This window comes from Peromyscus leucopus, chromosome 19 (genome assembly GCF_004664715.2).
Source record: "Peromyscus leucopus breed LL Stock chromosome 19, UCI_PerLeu_2.1, whole genome shotgun sequence".
NCBI classification, from domain to species: domain Eukaryota; kingdom Metazoa; phylum Chordata; class Mammalia; order Rodentia; family Cricetidae; genus Peromyscus; species Peromyscus leucopus.
In genome coordinates, this window is record NC_051079.1 from 15,071,708 (window position 1) to 15,090,185 (window position 18,478).

At 41.5% G+C, this 18,478-nt stretch overlaps 1 protein-coding gene across 1 annotated transcript in view; it reads right to left on the reverse strand.

Moving 5' to 3' along the window:
- Positions 1 to 18,478, reverse strand: part of Tpgs2 (tubulin polyglutamylase complex subunit 2) — a 57,900-nt gene that overhangs the window by 9,145 nt on the left and 30,277 nt on the right. The window contains exons 3-4 of the mRNA XM_028867155.2: positions 11,045 to 11,132; positions 8,607 to 8,732 (exon numbers count right to left, since the gene is read on the reverse strand). Coding sequence (XP_028722988.1) covers positions 8,607 to 8,732; positions 11,045 to 11,132 — 214 coding nt within the window. The remainder of the gene's footprint in view (positions 1 to 8,606; positions 8,733 to 11,044; positions 11,133 to 18,478) is intronic.

Genomic DNA, 18,478 nt, shown 5'->3' on the forward strand with positions numbered 1-18,478 from the left:
CAGACACCGAGGAAATCTGGAGAATCATAAGGACATACTTAAAAAACCTGCACTCCACCAAATTGGAAAATCTAAAAGAAATGGATAACTTTCTTGATAGGTAATACTTACCAAAGTTAAATCAAGATCAGATAAACAACTTCAAGAGACCTATAACCCCTAGTGAAATAGAAGTCATTAAAAGTTTCCTAAGCAAAAAAAAGTCCAGGTTTAGATGGTTTTAGTGCAAAATTCTAACAGACTTTCAAAGAAGAGTTAACGCCAATACTCCTCAAGTTATTCCACAAAATAGAAACAGAAGAAACAGAATTCATTTTATGAGGCCACAGTCACACTGACACTCAAACCACATAAAGACTCAACAAAGAGAATTACAGAACATTTTCTATAAACACAGATGTAAAAATACTCAATAAAATACTTGTAAACCTAATTCAAGAACACATCAAAAAGATCATCCATCATTATCAAGTAGGCTTCATCCCAGAGATGCAAGGATAGTTCAACATACAAAAATCAGTCAATGTAATCCACCATATAAACAAACTTAAAAAAAAACCCACATGATCATCTCAGTAGATGCAGAAAAAGCCTTTGAAAAAAATCCAACACCCCTTCATGATAAAAGTCTTGGAGAGATTAATGATAAAAGGGGCATACCTGAACATAATGAAGGCAATTTACAGCAACCTTATAGCCAACATCAAATTAAATGGAGAGAAGCTCAGCAATTCCACTACAATCAGGAACAATACAAGGCTGTCTACTCCATATCTATTCAATATAATACTTGAAATTTTAGCTGGAGCAATAAGACATCTGAAGGAGATCAAGGGGATACAAACTGGAAAGGAAGAAGTCAAAATATCTATCTGTAGACGATATGATAGTATACATAAATGACCCTAAAAATTCAACTAGGGAACTCCTATAGATGATAAACACTTTCAGCACAGGGGTTGGATATAAGATTAACTGAAAAAAAATCAATAGCCCTTCTATATACAAATGACAAACTGCAGGAAGTAAGGAAGAAATCAGGGAAACAACACCCTTCACAATAGCCTCAAATATAAAATATCTTGGGGTAACTCTAACCAAGCAAGTGAAAGATTTATATGATAAAACTTCATGTCTCTGAAGAAAGAAATTGGATAAGATATCAGACAATGGAAAGATCTCCCACGCTCATGGGTTGGTAGGATTAACATAGTACAAATGGCAATCTTACCAAAAGCAATCTACAAATTCAATGCAATCTCCATCAAAATTCCAACACAATTTTTTTACAGGCACTGAAAGGGCAATTCTCAATTTCATATGGAAAAACAGAAAACATAGGATAGCTAAAATAACCTTATACAATAAAAGAACTCCTGGAGGTATCATCATCCCTGATTTCAAGTTGTAACTACAGAACTATAGTAATAAAACCCACGTGGTATTCGCATAAAATCAGGTATGTTGGACAATGGGCTCTAGTAGAAGACTCAGAAATAAATTCATATATAGTGCTGGTCTAACTGAATGTCGGCATGTAGACGAATGCAAATATTTATCACCCTGTACAAAATTCACGTGTAAGTGGATCAACAACCTCAATATAAAACCAGGCACACTGAACCTCATAGTAAAAAATGTGGGCAACACCCTTGAACACATTGGCACAGGAGACAACTTCCTGAACAGAACATGGATAGCACAGGTACTAAGATAAACAATTAATAAATAGGCCATCATGAAACTGAAAAGCTTATGTGAGGTAAAGGAGACCATCAACTGGACAAAGAGGCAGCCTATGGAATGGGAAATGATTTTTTTTAAACCAGTTCCACATCTGATAGAGGTCTAATATCCAAAATATATAAAAAACTCAAGAAACTAGATATTAAAAAACCAAATAATCTAATTGTAAATGGGGTACAGACCTAAACAGAGAATTCTCAATAGAGGAATGTCAAGTGGCTGAGAAACATTTAAAGAAATGTTCAACATCCTTAGCCATCAGGGAAATGCAAATCAAAACCACTTTGAGCTTCCATCTCACACCTGTCAGAATGGATAAGATCAATAGCACAAGTGACAGCTTAGGCTGTTGAGGATGAGGAGCATTGCTGGCGGGAGCACGAGCTTGGACAGCCACTACGGAAATCGATGTGGAGGTCCCTCAGAAAACTGGGAACCATGCACTTCAACGTGCAGCTATACCACTCCTGGGCACATACACAAAAGATACTCCTACAAAAGTGTCCATCCTACCGCAAGGACACTTGCTCAACTTTGTTCATTACAGCTTTATTCATAAAAGCCAGACACTGGAAACAACCTAGATTTCCCTCAATGGAAGAATGGATAAAGAGATTGTGGTACATTTACACAATGCAGTATTACTCAGCTGTTAAAAAAATGACATCATGAAACTTGCAGACAAATGGACGTAACTGGAAAAGATCATCCTGAGTGAGGAAACCCAGATTCAGAAAGACAAATGTGGTATGTATTCACTTATAAGTGGTTATTAGCTGTTAAGTAAATGATAATCAAGCTACAATCCACAGACCCAGAGAGGTTAGGTAAAGAGAGCTATAGGGAAGATCATAGATCTCCCTGGGAAGAGGAAATAGAATAGATTCTGACTGGGGGTGAGTGGGAATGGGAGTATGAGGTGTGTGTGTGCGCGCACACAAACGCACGTGCACATGTGTGTGCTGGGAGGATGGAGGGAGAGAGTGTGGAGAGAAGCAGCTGGAAATGGGGGGTACTTTGGGGGGCATTTTGGGGGGTAGTGTGGATACCTAGTGCAGTAAAAACTTCTGGGAATCTATGAGGTTGACCTTAGTGAAGATTCCTAGTTAATAGAGGATATGAAGTCTCAACTGGCTATATTTTGTAGCTAGGCAAGGCTTCTGTTCTGTTGAGTTGTTGGCCAAGGAGGTCCTGTGGAGTTCTCTAAACAACCCAGGCTGATGCTAAGATAGAGGCCACCCTCTGAAAACTGATAGTGGGGAGAGAACATTGCCAAGAACACTACTACTCAGCTCATTGAACATAGAGGGGCTGAGCTGGTGTGGGCTTGGAGCCTTCAGCCCTACACTCTAGTCTTTTTGGTGTGAGAAGGTAATGTGCAGGCTATGCAAAGAGAAACCTGGGTACCAACCCAGCCACCAAGTCCTCCATCTACAGTCTGTTCTTCCTGCAAGATGTGCGGGGGGCAATGGTGGCGCAGAACAGGTGGGAGTGGCCAACCACTGTTGGGTTTAACTTGAGGTCCACCCCACGAGAAAGCTCATGTTCTACACTGCCTATATAGCTAGGAACCAGAGACTGGATAGCCCAGAGACCAAGGATTGGTGCCTTGTCCATCTGTCATCAGAGAGGCTTCCTCCAGCAGCAGATGGGAACATGTGCAGAGACCCACAGCCAGAGAGAGAGAGAGAGAGAGAGAGAGAGAGAGAGAGAGAGAGAGAGAGAGAGAGAGAGAGAGAGAGAGAGAAAGAGAGAGACTGAGACTAAACTGGAGGCCTCCGTCGGGTCTGGCTCTTTGGAGATCAGGCAACCCTGCAGAAGAGGGGGAGGAAAGATGATAGCAGTCAGCGGGGATGGAGGACACCAGGAGAACATGGCCCATCGAATCAACTAAGCAGGGCTCACAGGCACTGAAATGGCAAGCATGAGGCCTTCGTGGGTCTGTACCAAGTCCCCTGGGTATATGTTATGGCTGTTAGTGTTCTTGTGAGACTTCTCACAGGGGGAGTGGGTGTATCTCTGACTCTTTCGCCTGTTCTTGGGACTCTTTTCCTCCTATTGGGTTGCCTTGTCCAGCCTCCATATGAGGGCTTTCACTTTGTCCTGGCTCGCTGTCATCTCTTAGAGACACGCTCTTTTCTGAAGAGGAAATGGAGGAAGAATGGATCTGGGGAGAGAGGAAGTTGGGGGAGGGGGCCAGGAGGAGTGGAAATTGTAGTTGGGATGTACTGTACGAGAGAAGAATCTATTTTTAATAAAAGAAAAGTTAACACAAAAAAGGGAAGAATGAGAGAAAGGTTGCCCTCCAGCATCTTGCCAATTCCATTTGCTGACAATCACATGTCTCATTTACCATGTTTATGTGACACCTGAGCAGAGACATGATTCTAGATCATAACTGAAATGCTATTTTCTACTATAGAATTAAATGACTTTGTTTTAGAAATTACAAATCTGTTGCAAAATATAGTCATATTAAATAAAATATGAATTTCAGTGAAAAAAATCTAGGATCAATTTAGTATAATTCTGGGGTTTAACATTTTCTGTGAACTCTGGCTACTTCAGTGTACAGAAGACTCACCCTTGACCTTCCCATCCATGTGAAGAGATGTTCCTTCTAGAGCACGCTGTCTCCTTGGGTACAGCATTTGCAGCGCTAACCCAAATAGTGTGTGTGTGTGTGTATGTGTATGTGTGTGTGTGGGGGGGGGCATCTTTCACAGGCCCTGGAATCCATTTCATCCCTTGGCTCAATAATGGGTCACATGTTCAGTTTTTCAGCTGCACACTACCTCTTGTGAATAAGGACAGTGCACCCTGGGCAAAAGCCACTCTTCACATTAAGTGTTCCCTGGATTCTCTACCTTCTTCTGGATGTTGCTCTGATGTTTTACCTCATTGCATTGGTAGCTCTTAGATGTTTTTAGGAATATGATTTTTAAATCTTGTCCCATTTTGCAGTCTTTGCCATTACCTCAAGAGGAAGTATCTTTATCAGTTTAAGTGTGCTCCTAAAAAGCAGGATGCAGGCACATTATGCTTTTTATTTCAATCTAATAGTATTTTTTTCAAAAGGGAGATTCAATTCAGTATCACTTATTACAATGATTGGTCTATTCCATTACATTTCTCATTTTATGTTTTCTTCCTTTTCCTCTTCCTTTACTGTGTCAAAGTTGCCGAAGTCACTGTCCACCCCAAGTTATGTCTGGTAGGTCTCGAATGGGTGGGCAGCTCATGCTTGTGTCTGAGGTTAAAAACCATCACAAAGGCTTCCTCAAAGTCAAAGATGTTCTTTTGCCATCTACATGCATCTCATGCATGCTTTATTTGCATACCCTATTCATTTTACACATACTACATTTTTCTGTATTAAATTTTCTCCTAAATTTTTCAAGACTGCAAAAATTCAATAGACAATTTCAATGGCTGTCTCCACCAATGGGTTAACACCAACAATGCAGTGGCCTTGGGGCCTGTTTCAAGGCAGCTTATGTGAACTTCATTTTGTCTTAAGCCTCTCCTTTCTGGAACCCTTCTGGGAATACCTGTGGCTCTGTCACAACCACAAGTCAGACTGGAATTTTATTCATTCCCAGATAACTGTTTTCAAGAGGCACTCTTTCTGTTGTTACTTTAGATGGACAAAGAGTTAACTCCTATTTTTCCTTCACATAATTAGAACCATATGACTACTTTAATCAAAAAGTGCCAGCCAGGGTACTTAGCTAAGGAGAGGACTCAGCTAGCCTGTAGGTGAATTCTTAACTCATGGAAACTGTTAATAAACAAAACCAACAATGGATTTCTGTAGTTTCAATCCATTAACTGTGTGGTCATCTGTTAGACATAGAAAACTGATACACCAAGGCACTGTTTCCCCCAATAAGGTGTAAGAGCTCATTCCTACAACAAAGGGAACCTTTTGCTTTCCCAGCGTTGTCTCCATTCTCCTCCGCGAGGAGTGCTGAAACCACCGTGTGAGCTTGGGAGGGCTTCAGCTATAAACTACCACAAACTCCGTGGCCTACATGGAATTTCTTGCCTCATAGACTTGGCGGGCACAAGTCTGAAATCCAAGTACCCAGGGGTCACTCTTTCTGAAGGCTATGGGGAAGAATCTGTTCCAGGCTGCTCTTCTAGCTTAGCTTTCGGTTTCTTGCTGGAGTGTATGTGTGTATACATGCTCTTGGCTCTCAGAAAAATCACCCTAGCTTTACCTTTATCTTCAAATGGCACTCTTCCTATGTGTGCCTGTCTCCAAATTTCTTCTTTTTACAGGGCTCGCCCTGTTCCAGGATGATCTCATCTTAACCAATTCAAACTGCAGTTAGGGAAGGAGGTCACACTGAAGAACTGGAAGCTATGACTTGAAGATACTTTTTCAGGGAGTAGGCTATAAATTGAACTATAAGTCTTTAGCCTAGCCTCTCTTTATACCTTTAAGTTTAACTAAAATAAGATAGAAGTTTAAGAAATATTCCTGTATTTTGTTCAAAAGTTATACACCACAGCCCTAGAAATTATGCCTTTCTTCTCATAACCCAAGAGGAACATTTACTTTGCATACACAGAACTCTCAACTTTCATTCTTTTTTTCCCTCAGTAACCACTAAGTGTTTCTCACTATTTTCTAACTTCCACTACCACACACAAGAAACTTGATTAGTGTGTTAATATGATTATCATTCCTCCACAAGTACTTGTTATTTTTCCTAAAAGCTAGTCATCCTGTCCCCACGAATCAGGGTATGCAGCCGCCTTTTCTTTCTTTCCTTTCCCAATATGGATGAGTCCTTGTGAAGATCAGAAAGAATTCAGATGATGTAGTTTATTAGTGTTTTCCCTGAATGTGTGTCTGTGTACAATGCACATGCCCTGGTGTCTGCAGAGTTCAGAAGAAGACATCAGATCCCCGAGAACTGAAGTTAGAGTTGGTTGTGAGCTATCGTGTGGGGACTGGGAAGCACACCCAGGCTCCTACAAGAAGTGCTCTTAACTGCTGAGCCCTCTCCCTAGTCCCAGGACTCATTTTCCTTGTGTGTATGCCTATATGATTTTACATGCACCACTTGCATGCAGGTGCCTGTAAGGTCCAGAGGGCATTTGAATCCCTGGAACTAGAGTTACAGATGCTTATGAGCTGCTGGGTGATATGGGTGCTGGGAGTCTGGGTACTCTGTAAGAGCACTCTTAACTACCACTGAGACATTTCTCTAGTCCCAGTACATTTTCTTTGACTAGTGTCTACTTAATGCATTTCTCAATGAGACAAAAGTCTAGTTGTCAGACAACTGTAAAATGCATGGACCCAGCAGAAACCAGAAGGCTGAGTGGTTTTTATAGCCATAGGCATGTAGGCACTGTTGTTCCTACTCCTTGTTCAAGTCTCTTGTCAAAGTATCTTTTCCTGTCTCTTCATGTCTTCTAGCCTCAAGGACAGCGAAAACCTAGCTTGCCTATTTAACTACTTCTTTGCCTTTTAGAGAAGACTTGTCATTCATGTATTAAGTCAATGTAACCAATCCTCCTACCTAATCCCATAGCTCTCCGAGTGACAGTCTCTTTTTCTAGTACCCATGGCTTAACTAGTCTGTCCCTGGTATTATTCTTTCTTGATCAGCTGGTTATGAGAGAAGCCTTATATTATTATCTTTACAAGGACTTCAGTGAACCTTCAAGGCTTTGATACCAGTTGTCTGTTTTCTTTTTCTTTTTGTTTTTTTTCGAGACAGGGTTTCTCTGTGTAGCTTTGTGCCTTTCCTGGAACTCACTTTGGAGACCAGGCTGACCTTGAACTCACAGAGATCCGCCTGCCTCTGCCTCCCAAGTGCTGGGATTAAAGGCGTGCGCCACCACCGCCCAGCTCTGTTTTCCTTTTCTTAATTAATTCCCAATAAATAATTCTGTACAAATCAAATTAGCCCCAAGACTCCCCTGCTTTAATACTGCTCTGGTCAGGGGCTTTTGAGAACACTGTTTTTCTGATAAGAAGGGAGAAATGTTAGATGTTGCCAAGATCCTTTCCCTTACCCTGTCTTTTCTTCTTCCCACAAAAGCAGAGACTTGAAGTCTGTAGGTAGAGCCTATATATCTCAACCATGAAGAAAAACAAAACAAAACCCAACCCAACACAGTATCCCAAAAGACTGGTGCTGCAGGAAGCCTGAGAGACTGCCTTTCTCAATCAAGCCACACCAGCCTATTCTTAGGGAAAAATAAACTGCTACATCAGAGGATGGAGTAATTGATTCTACCATAGGAGCTGAACACAGATCTGACTAAAGAACTCTTTACTTACACACCACTGCTCTTAGTCTCTTTTAGTATTTGATCTGTAAGCCATTTCATCCTGGAGTGGCAAAGTGATTAGAGGTAGGGATGGAGAGAAAAGCGCTGTATTTAGACTTCTGAATTTCTTGAATCCTGTTGTTTTAGAAACAGTCCCACTATGTAGTTGGCTGAATTCAAATGCATGATTCTCCTGCTGCAGCTTTCTAAGTACTGACATTGTAAGCTTGTGCCATGATGGCTGGCCTTTGAATTGCTGACTAAGGTTTAATCCATAACACTGATTCCCTCAGTAACTATTCACTAAGTGCCTCCACTACGTCTGGCACTAAAATGGGTACAAGAAATAAAATAAAAGACATGACCCTGGAATTTCCTTCATGAAATTTGCCTTTGTTGATATTTGTTTTCTTCTGCTTCTATCTTACTTCAGAAGCTATGGATGAGAGAGCTGTAGTTTAGTGGAACATAGTTTAATTCTACAGCATGTTCCTATAGTTCTCAGTATCATACAAGTGAGACAAGATGGCTAATATCTAAGCCAAAGCAAGAGTTCCACCAGGTACCTTCTTGATCATCCTCTAGGTCCGCCAGAGTTGGTGCGTTAGGAAGTGAATACATCGAGGACTGGATGAGCTGAGTCAGTTTTGAAATGCCATTAATCACCATGCTTCCCAGTGGAATGATGTGCTCTATGGAAGCAAAAAGAATGACAAGTGGTAGCTTAGACAAAGGTGACCCTAAGTGTTTTTGCTTGGATAACCCAATGAGCCCACTGACAATGGCTCCATGGTGAGGAGCCTCACAGAAGGTGCACAGAAGAGGAACATACACGTCAAAGCACTAGCTTTTTATGCAGACAGAGGAACTGGGTTAACACCAACTCTGCAGTGGCCTTGGGGATGTGGCTGGAGTTGAAAGTAATGAGGCCCCTTGAGGTCGGGTCTGGTAAGTCTGTACCAGGCGCACACTGGGCCCCAGTGGCTACTTCAGGACTTCCTAACTTATGAACTTTTTGAAGAGTTTTCATACACATCTGTAGTGTTTGTCACCTTTCACATTTTACATACTATCTGCACTTTCTCTCTTTCTTTCTCTCTTTCTCTCTTTCTTTCTCTCTTTCTTTCTCTCTTTCTTTCTCTCTCTTTCTCTCTCTTTCTCTCTCTTTCTCTCTTTCTTTCTCTCTTTCTCTCTTTCTCTCTTTCTCTCTCTCTTTCTTTCTTTCTTTCTTTCTTTCTTTCTTTCTTTCTTTCTTTCTTTCTTTTTTTTTTTGAGACAGTGTTTCTATGTAGCCTTAGCTGTTCTTGGCTATCCTAGAATTCGCTCTGAAGATGAGGCTGGCCTTGAACTTACATAGATCTACCTGGCTCTGCCTCCTGAGTGCTGGGATAAAAGGCGTGCGCCACTATTGCCAGGCGAGAACTACAGTTTCTAATGGAATAGTGACTTTATGTAATAGACCCTTTCTCTTTTTATTACAAGCCTTCATGATGGAAAATCTCTCCTGTCATTTTCTCTTAGTTGATAGAGAGAACTTGGCAACCTTCTTATTTGTTGGGTCTGGTCTTTTGTGAATAGGATATAACTAAGGAACAGTACATTACATATTACCTTATGTTATATAGAACCCTGCTGATATAGGATGCTGGATAAAGGGATATAGATCATGGAATACCAGGAAAGATCACTAAAGTAAATATCAAGGCTACCTTTGCTGCCTTTAATTGATGTGAATGTGTGTGTGAGTATCTGCCACGTGTATGGGTGCTCATGGAGGCCAGAAGAGTCACTGGGTCCCAAGCAGCTGCGTTTACAGGTGATTATGAGTTACAGGGATGCTGGGGAGCCACACTCGGACCCTGTGGAGGAGCAGTAAGTGCTCTTAACCACTCGGTCATCTCTTCAGCCCTGCTGCCTTTTCTCTCACTGCATTAAGCCATTTAGTAATGGGGATAAAGAGACCGGGATTGGGAAATTAAGTAGCAGAAGATAGTACAACTATGAACAAGGTTTTTAGGCCTCTGAAGAGAATGATTTTGGTAAAAGCTACCCTCATATATTCATTAATAATTTATAAAAAGTACCTCCGGCTAGGTACAGGAGACTGCCAGAAGCTTTGGAAATCACCAAAAAAGGCAACTCAGATGTGCTAGCACGAGGCAGACATGAAAGGGAGAAGTCAGTGCAGCACAAGTCATTCCTCGTTCGCGCCTGCAGTGGGGAGGGATCGGTGCTACCCTAGGCCAAAACACATGTGGGGATGTGGCTGGAGTTGAAAGTAATAAGGCCCCTTGAGGTCGGGTCTGGTAAGTCTGTACCAGGCGCACACTGGGCCCCAGTGGCTACTTCAGGACTTCCTAACTTATGAACTTTTTGAAGAGTTTTCATACACATCTGTAGTGTTTGTCACCTTTCACATTTTACATACTATCTGCATTTTCTGGCATGTAACAAGCTAGGCTTCTATATCTGCAATGAAATGTTTAGGCCTAGATCACAGCTTAGCTAAAAGCCTGCACGTCAAGTGTTTGGTGACACAGGCTGCGGTGACCGACGGAAAGAGGGAAAGAGAAGCTCTGGTTTGGGGTTAGAGCCTTAAAGTTGCCCAATGGTGAGAAGGAAGTTGGGAGTTTGGGAGAGGTGGTCAGCTGTTTCAGGGAAACCAGGAGGCACTTTGCAGCTCTAGAGGGAGGTCTTAGATGCTTTATGTTTGAGCTGGCTGGGTTCTCTATGTGGTGACTAATGATTTCCTCCACCAAGAAGTCTCAAAATTGAGCTTCTAGATGGGGACAAGACAGGCTCAAACATGGTGGGAGTAGGTTAAGCACTGATAGCATCAATTAGCTTTGGAGAGGGAGGGGGATCACAGCTTCTGTATTTGACACTTGAGACTCACAAAAACAGTATAGACGAAAAGAGATCATAATTCTAAGGACCTTCAGAGTTGCCTCATCTAACCTCTCCACCAGGAAAATGTTCTCCAACATCAAGGAGGCTGACTTACCATCTAGTTTCACACTCCATGTCATGTGAAAACCATTGGTCATCAAATAGAAGTTTCTCACATCTTCAGGCATCACGCAATTGTTTTTCTAGAACCACAAATTGCTTGGTGTTAGGTCAGGGCTTGGAGAGCAGATGAAGGCAATGTCTCAGAGCTCTGCATACAATGTTAACTTATCTTCTCGATCCTCCAAGCAGGAAGATTGATTGTACTTACAAAATTACGAGACAGGTACTAGGCCCAGTAAGCAGTTACCAGTTTGATTTTGTGTGTGTGTGTGTGTGTGTGTGTGTGTGTGTGTGTGTGTGTCCGTGTCCAGATAAAGCAGATTCTGCCATGTTAGCTGGAGAGGGGGCTCAAAGGGAGTCAAAGCTAAGAGGAGACAATGGAATGTAGCAAGAGGATGTTCTAAGTGTGACATCCAGAGCAGATTGCCATAAATTTCAGATCCATGCACATTTACTTTCTGAAACAATTTATTGGACAGGAAAACACCTGAAAAGTGTGCTATGCATGTTATTTCCACAGCATTTACTACCATGAACCTATTTTAATAGTTCTGATAGTTCTTAACAAAAGATTATAACAAAAGTATTTCACATGGATTAAAAAATGTCACCCAAACTGGTGGTGTAGAGAACAAAGTAATAGGAGCAAACCTTAAATTCTAACTCACTCACACAAATGTACAGGCCTGACTAGTCTTCTCTACTTAACTCAAGCGCAGAGAGGTAAGTTCTTCAGGTCTGTTCTGGAACCTTCTCCAGTAACTTCTGACATGGCTACAGAGGCAAAACGACAATACAGTAGCAACTCTCCAAGCCTTTGGCTTGGGGACTCTTATAAGATATGATACTGACCACTGTGTACATGCTTTACTTTGGGTCACACTGTCTCACACTGTCAATTTTAAATACTAAGTGTGGTGTTCCGCAGCAGGACAATCTGGGTTCATTTTCCAACCCTGCCATTAGTCGGGTGACCTTGGGCACTGCCACTTAAACTGCTACTCTAGGTTCGAGAATAAACTTTAAGGTGAAGTCTACGGAACGCTAGAGGTGGCAGAGGTGCAACTTGTTAGGAAGACCGAGGACTGAGAAGTCATGACATCTTCAAGAATCTTATGAGAAAACAGGCTTACAGGCGATTTTAAGCAGCAGTTCTGGGTTATGAAATGGACAATAGTTTTCATCTTAGTGAATTAAGTTTCTAAATTTCCTTTCTGTTTCTTGTCTTTTGTTTGTTGTGTGCATGTGTGTGTATATTTTTTTAAACCAGCTACTTCCCAAACACACTTAGGGAGATTCTCAGACTTTATTTCCTAGTTAGTAAATTATCTTGAGCAGGGCTTAGTTTTAGTGTCTTCTGTTCATTCTTGGAACTTTCAATGAGATACCTGCAGTTTAGGTATTGTTAAGATTCTAACTTTTGAGAGGGTTAGAGGGAAATAACTACTGGAAGAAAAAGGTTATCATCAATACCACACAGCTACAAACCCTTGTGACCTACACAACAGAGACCTGCCTGCAAGACATCCTGGTATAACAGAGGCACAAACGTTATGGAAGTAACCATTTTTGAGTGGATTTAATGAGATGGAATCTGTATCTGACGCTGCTTAAATGACTAAGAACCCAAGACTAGAGAGGTTATGAGCCTAAGAGAATACCCACTCCTTATTCTGCTAAAGGAACATAGGACGCAAATGACTCCTAATGACACACAACTATATCCATAAATCAGTGCCTCTCTCAATCCACATCAGAGAAGCTTCCTCTTGCAGCAGATGGGAATCAACAGACACCACAACTGGACAATGTGTAGAGAGTGAGAGACGAGAGACTTTGCAGCACTCAGTCCTAAAGGGGATGTCTTTATTAACAACCCCCCACCCCCAGCCAAGGCTCAGGGACCTATGAAGAATAGGAGGCAAAAAGACTGTATGAACCAGAGGTGATGGATGACTCCAAGGAAATAGTGTCTTCAGGATACAATAGGACCGAAGAACATATGAACTCACAGAGACTGTGGTAGCACACATAAGACCTGTTGAGGTTCAAGCCAGACAGTGTCCCAGCACCAAGAGGGGAGAGTAGACATAAGATCCCATTCCTAAAACCAAGGAGCCATCTGCAATTGATGCTGGCTGGCAAAGGGAAAACCAGTTTTCTCCTACGGAGTCTCACTAGGTTTATCAACCACACTTTAGGGTAGGCCCTGTGCACAAGAATAGTTAGCCAACACAAAACAAACTCAATAGTATTTTTCTAGACTTTTGGTTTCATAAGTTTTGTCTTGGCATTTGTCTTATTAGTCTTTTGCTTGTTTTGATTTTCATTTTTGTAGGGTTTCTGCTTCTTGTTTTGTTTTGTTTTGTTTTTTTTGAAAGATGGAAAAAGGAAAAAAAATGTAAAGTTGGGTGGGTAGAGAGGTAAGGAGAATCTGGGAGGAACTGGAAAAACATGAACAAAATATATTGTGTGAAAATCCATTTTTCAATTAGAAAAAAAACCCCATGATTACTTCTGTAGCTCTAAGAAGCTAGGACCCACTGGCAGATTTTGACTAGTGGTGCCATCTATTGGTAGAGAAATAGAATCTGGAGACTTAGATTTTTCTTTCTTTTTTTTGACCAGTAGAAAGATCACTATGATAAGGGGCATAGTTTTACACACACACACACACACACACACACACACACACACACACAAATACATACATATAATATATACATATACCAAGTGAGTCCCAGGAAAGGCTCAAAGCTACACAGAGAAACCCTGTCTTGAAAAAACCAAAAAAAAAAAAAAATATATATATATATATACACACATATATATACATATATGTATATAATACACACATACTACATATATGTCCATATATGTATATGTATATGTGTATAATAATGCATATATATAATATGTACACATATATGTATATGATATACATACATACACACGCGCGCGTGAGTGCGTGCGTGCGTGCGTGTGTGTGTGTGTGTGTGTGTGTGTGTGTGTGTGTGTGTGTAGCCCCAGCAGCCCTCCAACTCATGATTCCCTTGCTTCAGCTTTCTGAATTGTTGGGAATGCATTGTGTACCACTATGCTCAGCTCTTCCAGCTATTCTTAATAGATAGTCTATGAAATACCAGCAGAAAAGGGCGGGTAGGGTCATCTTTAAGTAAGGCTAGAGAATTCCAGCACTACTAATGACTCATTTGCTAATGTATTAATCTTACCAAGAAAACCATTATTTTATACAAGCAGGTGTGCGTGTGTGAGTGCGTGCATGTGTGTGTGTGTGTGTGTGTGTGTGTGTGTGTGTGTGTGAATGCACGGGTATAAGCCTATGTGCCCATGGATGCCAGAGGCCAATCTTGGGTGTCATTCTTCAGGTGCTGTCTTCCTTTTTGCTTTTTGATACAAGGACTCTCCCTGGATTGGGATCACAAGTGCACCCACCGCACTCGGCTCTCCACGCATAGGTTCTGGGATCAGACACAGGTCCTCACGCTGTGTCAGTACTTTACACACCGGCACCAAGTGTTGTTTTTTAAGAATTATTCAAAATTCATAAAACAGGGAAAACTACCAAAATAAAATATTTCAAGCACCACCTGAGCACATAAATTGTGAAGTAAACCAGATTTCATGAAAAACACTACACTATCCTTCTCATAAAATGACTGGTGGGGCCTGGCCTGGCCTTGAGGGTCGCTTTGCTACAGGTCTTTCTGTCTCAGGCACCCAAGGTCCTGAGCAGGGCTTCCTGCCATAGCTAGCTTTACTCAGTGAGGTTTTCAAGGTACTATTTTTTAGGTGGCTTATCTGCCCTGGCCAGTGACTCAATCACTGCTACTTTAGTTTCTCTTTCAGCCAATATAAAGCTTGCTTTTCCTGAGGTGGGGAGAAGAGACTACCTACTTCAGAGGGCATACGCCCCAACAAATGCATACTCACTCTTTTTCCTCTTGCTCCCCACCTTTGGTGGTAGAAGATGAGATATTGAGAGCTGCTAGTAGCAAAAGCCCATGGGAGTATACAGCAGGTGACAACTAGTGTTCAGAAGGTCAACCTATCAGAACTAAGGGTTCCGTTAGAGGAAACCATCACACAAGGCGTTATGGAATTCCTGCCTTTTGAATGAACTGGCTGTTTCTTGTTGTAAACTTCTTATGCAATAACCGCTATGATTCTCCCCATTTACCATGCATTTCCATGTAATGTGTACATGTAAGTAATCTCATGATTACATCTCAATCTTATGGGCATACATAATTGTGGATAGTCTAGAAGATGGTTTCTTATTTAACTGTACATTTTTTATGAATAGAAACATACTAAAATATGCTTCATAACTAGGTTTATTGGTCCATGCGGACTATAGACATTTAGAGGTCTTGTTTTCCATCCTTAGCCACTGACAAGGCAAAAACTGGCCAAAGTGTCCTTGTAGAACTTTCACAGACCGCAATTACAGGTGTCTGGCCTTGTTGGATCAAAACCCTTCAGAAGAATTACAGCCAACTAGAGGTGATAGTGCAGGTGTCTGGCCTTGGTATATCTCAGTCCTTCAAGAGATCAATAGCACCTATGTTGCCCTAAGCTTCCTCCATTGGCACCTCCCCACTCTGATTCATAAAACAATTAACACTTTGTATTTATTTCTCTACCATTTTTTAATGCAAGACTTTAGGCTCAGTAGACTAATTATGTATATGTCCTGAAATTCAGGTGATTAACAGAAGGCTGTTAACTGACTAACCATGTCAAATATTATTAATCACATAAAATAATACACATATTTTTGCCCTTTCACTAAATCTCTCATTGGTTTAATTTCTTCCCTTGTCACCCTTGTAGCTCTCCCTTTAAGAGATAGCCAGAGCCTTTTACAATCTGCAGCTGTTGTCAGACATCCATTAAGCTGACCAAGTGTGACTCTTACCAAAATACTTGTCCCTGAGAGTTGACTTTGTAGTTTTTACTAACAAGTTGTTAATGAATAGATACATATCTGCCTGGGGAGGGGGGAACAAAGGACTAAGAGAACAATGAGAGAACAGCAGAGGAAGGGACAGAGGAGCTAAGTAGGAGAGCAGAAAAGAAGTTATGTAGATAGAATTGACTTAGAAGAATAAAGTGAATGGACTGAAGAAAGTTCGGTGTACTTAGATTCATTTTGATATCCCTCAGATTAGTATCCCAGCCACTTGGAGCATCTTCCCTAGGACTCTGGGAGAAATCTCCCCAGGGCTGGCACCTGAGGGGAATTCAATAATGAGAAGGAAGGAGAAAGAAGATAATGGGCAGGAAGTGAATGAAGGAGGAGACATAATGAAGATTGGAGGGAGGAGCTAAAGAGAAAGTCAAGGAGAGAGAATAACCCTGAAGACCAATAACACTGACATCATACATTTTAGTGCAATATAGGATTCTGTAACATAGTTCTGCAGTCTCAATGTTTTTTTCTCCCTCTGAGCCTACCTACAAATTTCTTTAAACTACACTAAAAATGGAATCCACTAGAAACTCTATTACATCATCAGTTTTGGGAACCAACTGAATTCTTAGAAACTCTTCATTAGAACTGTCTAAACCTCAGGAGAGAAGGCGGAGGAGCTGCCCACTGTCTCTAGCTCATCTGCCTATTTCTACACAATCCGGTGTGCTATACCATTCCCTTCACCACTGAAGTACTTTATCTGGGAAGGGCATAGGATGGCAGATACAAAGGGGCAGAGAGTGGATATTAATTTTGAAACAGGTGTTAGCTTGTCTTTGCGAAGCTGGCAATCTGAGGGCCTATTGCAAATACAGCCAAATAAAGGGCTGCTCATGAAGCCCACCAAGAAGGCACATGAGGCACTCTGAAGCAATGAGTACAAATACCTCTACGCAGAGTCTTCTAGGAGAGAACATTCTCTAGTGGAGGGAAAACCTGGGCTATGGAAGTGGAGGCAGAGGAGGTGGTTTACTGAAACCTTGTGATGAGTGTGTATGAGAGTCTAGGGCCAGAGATGAATTGCTTAAGACTCAGAAGAGACATAGCTTAATCTTTTCTCCCTCTAAAAGTATACAATTAAAAATAATTATACAATTTGTCTTATCTGGGGGTCAACACATGCATTGCAGAGGCTCTGACAGAGCTCAGCTAAGATTACCTTGAGGTCAATAATGCCTTTAGGCTTACCCAGTTAAGATTCAGAAGCAGGAGGATTGGCAGGGACATCTTTGAAAAGGCAGCAACCTGGCTTCACAGCTCTTGGGTACTGTACCTTCTATTTTAGGACTCCACAAAAACAGCCAACCTATGATTGCATAGTCCTATTGTCTCCTGACTTGTTTTGTCTAATTCATTCATTCATCCACCATTTAATAAGTGTCTATTATGGTATTAGTGCAGGTTGGGCACTAGAAACAGATGAACAAGCCAAGACAGGAGGTTGGGTTATATATGGACTGCTAATACAAACCCACCTTCTTCTTTGTCCTTGGCAGAATCCTCATTTAGTGGAAAGAGCACCGTGTCCTATTTAACACTTGCTTTTTAAGACTGCTGCAAACCAGGCTGCAGATTAAGATGTAAACACATGTCCAATGAGGAGGTTTTTGAACAATCTTTCACTTTCCTGGTCAAAAGTGATAGATAGGGAATCAGCTTTTCTTCCTGCCTTCGGCTCTAGGTGACAGGTATGAATTTAGTAGTTATCTAGCCAGCAAAAGAAAAAGAACACAAGAATTGCAGAGATAGTGGCTTAATATTGTCAGATCTGATGAAGTAACTCAAACTGCCTATCCACAAGACTTCTTACATAAAAAAAAATTCTTAGCCGGGCGGTGGTGGCGCACGCCTTTAATCCCAGCACTCGGGAGGCAGAGGCAGGCGGATCTCTGTGAGTTCGAGGCCAGCCTGGACTACCAAGTGAGTTTCAGGAGAGGCGCAAAAGCTACACAGAGAAACCCTGTCTTGAAAAACCAAAAAAAAAAAAAAAAAAAAAAAAAATTCTTCATCTAAGCTACTGTTAGCTTTATATAGAAACAAATGTCCAACAGATGTTGTGGCTCTATGATGGACAAAGAAAACTAGGAAGGATCCTGAGTGGGTGGGGAGGTCAGAAGACAGTGGTGTTTTAGCATCCAAAGGAGATTTATGGGTGAGCAAAATGGCTCACCAGTGGTGTCTGGCAAACCACCCTCTAATTGGAGACAGAAATGGCGACAGAAACCAACCAAGAATGGCTATTTCATTGGACTTTTGAGGAAGAGTGCCATAGTGGGAGAGATGCTGAAGGGCTCAGGGAAACAATGGCCTTCTTGGAGAGAACTAAGAACATAGCTACTGTTCCATCTCTAGATCAACCTGAACAGACTGATTTGATAGGGACCGAGTAATAAGAAGAGGCTCATGGTAAACCCTATTCACACCCCA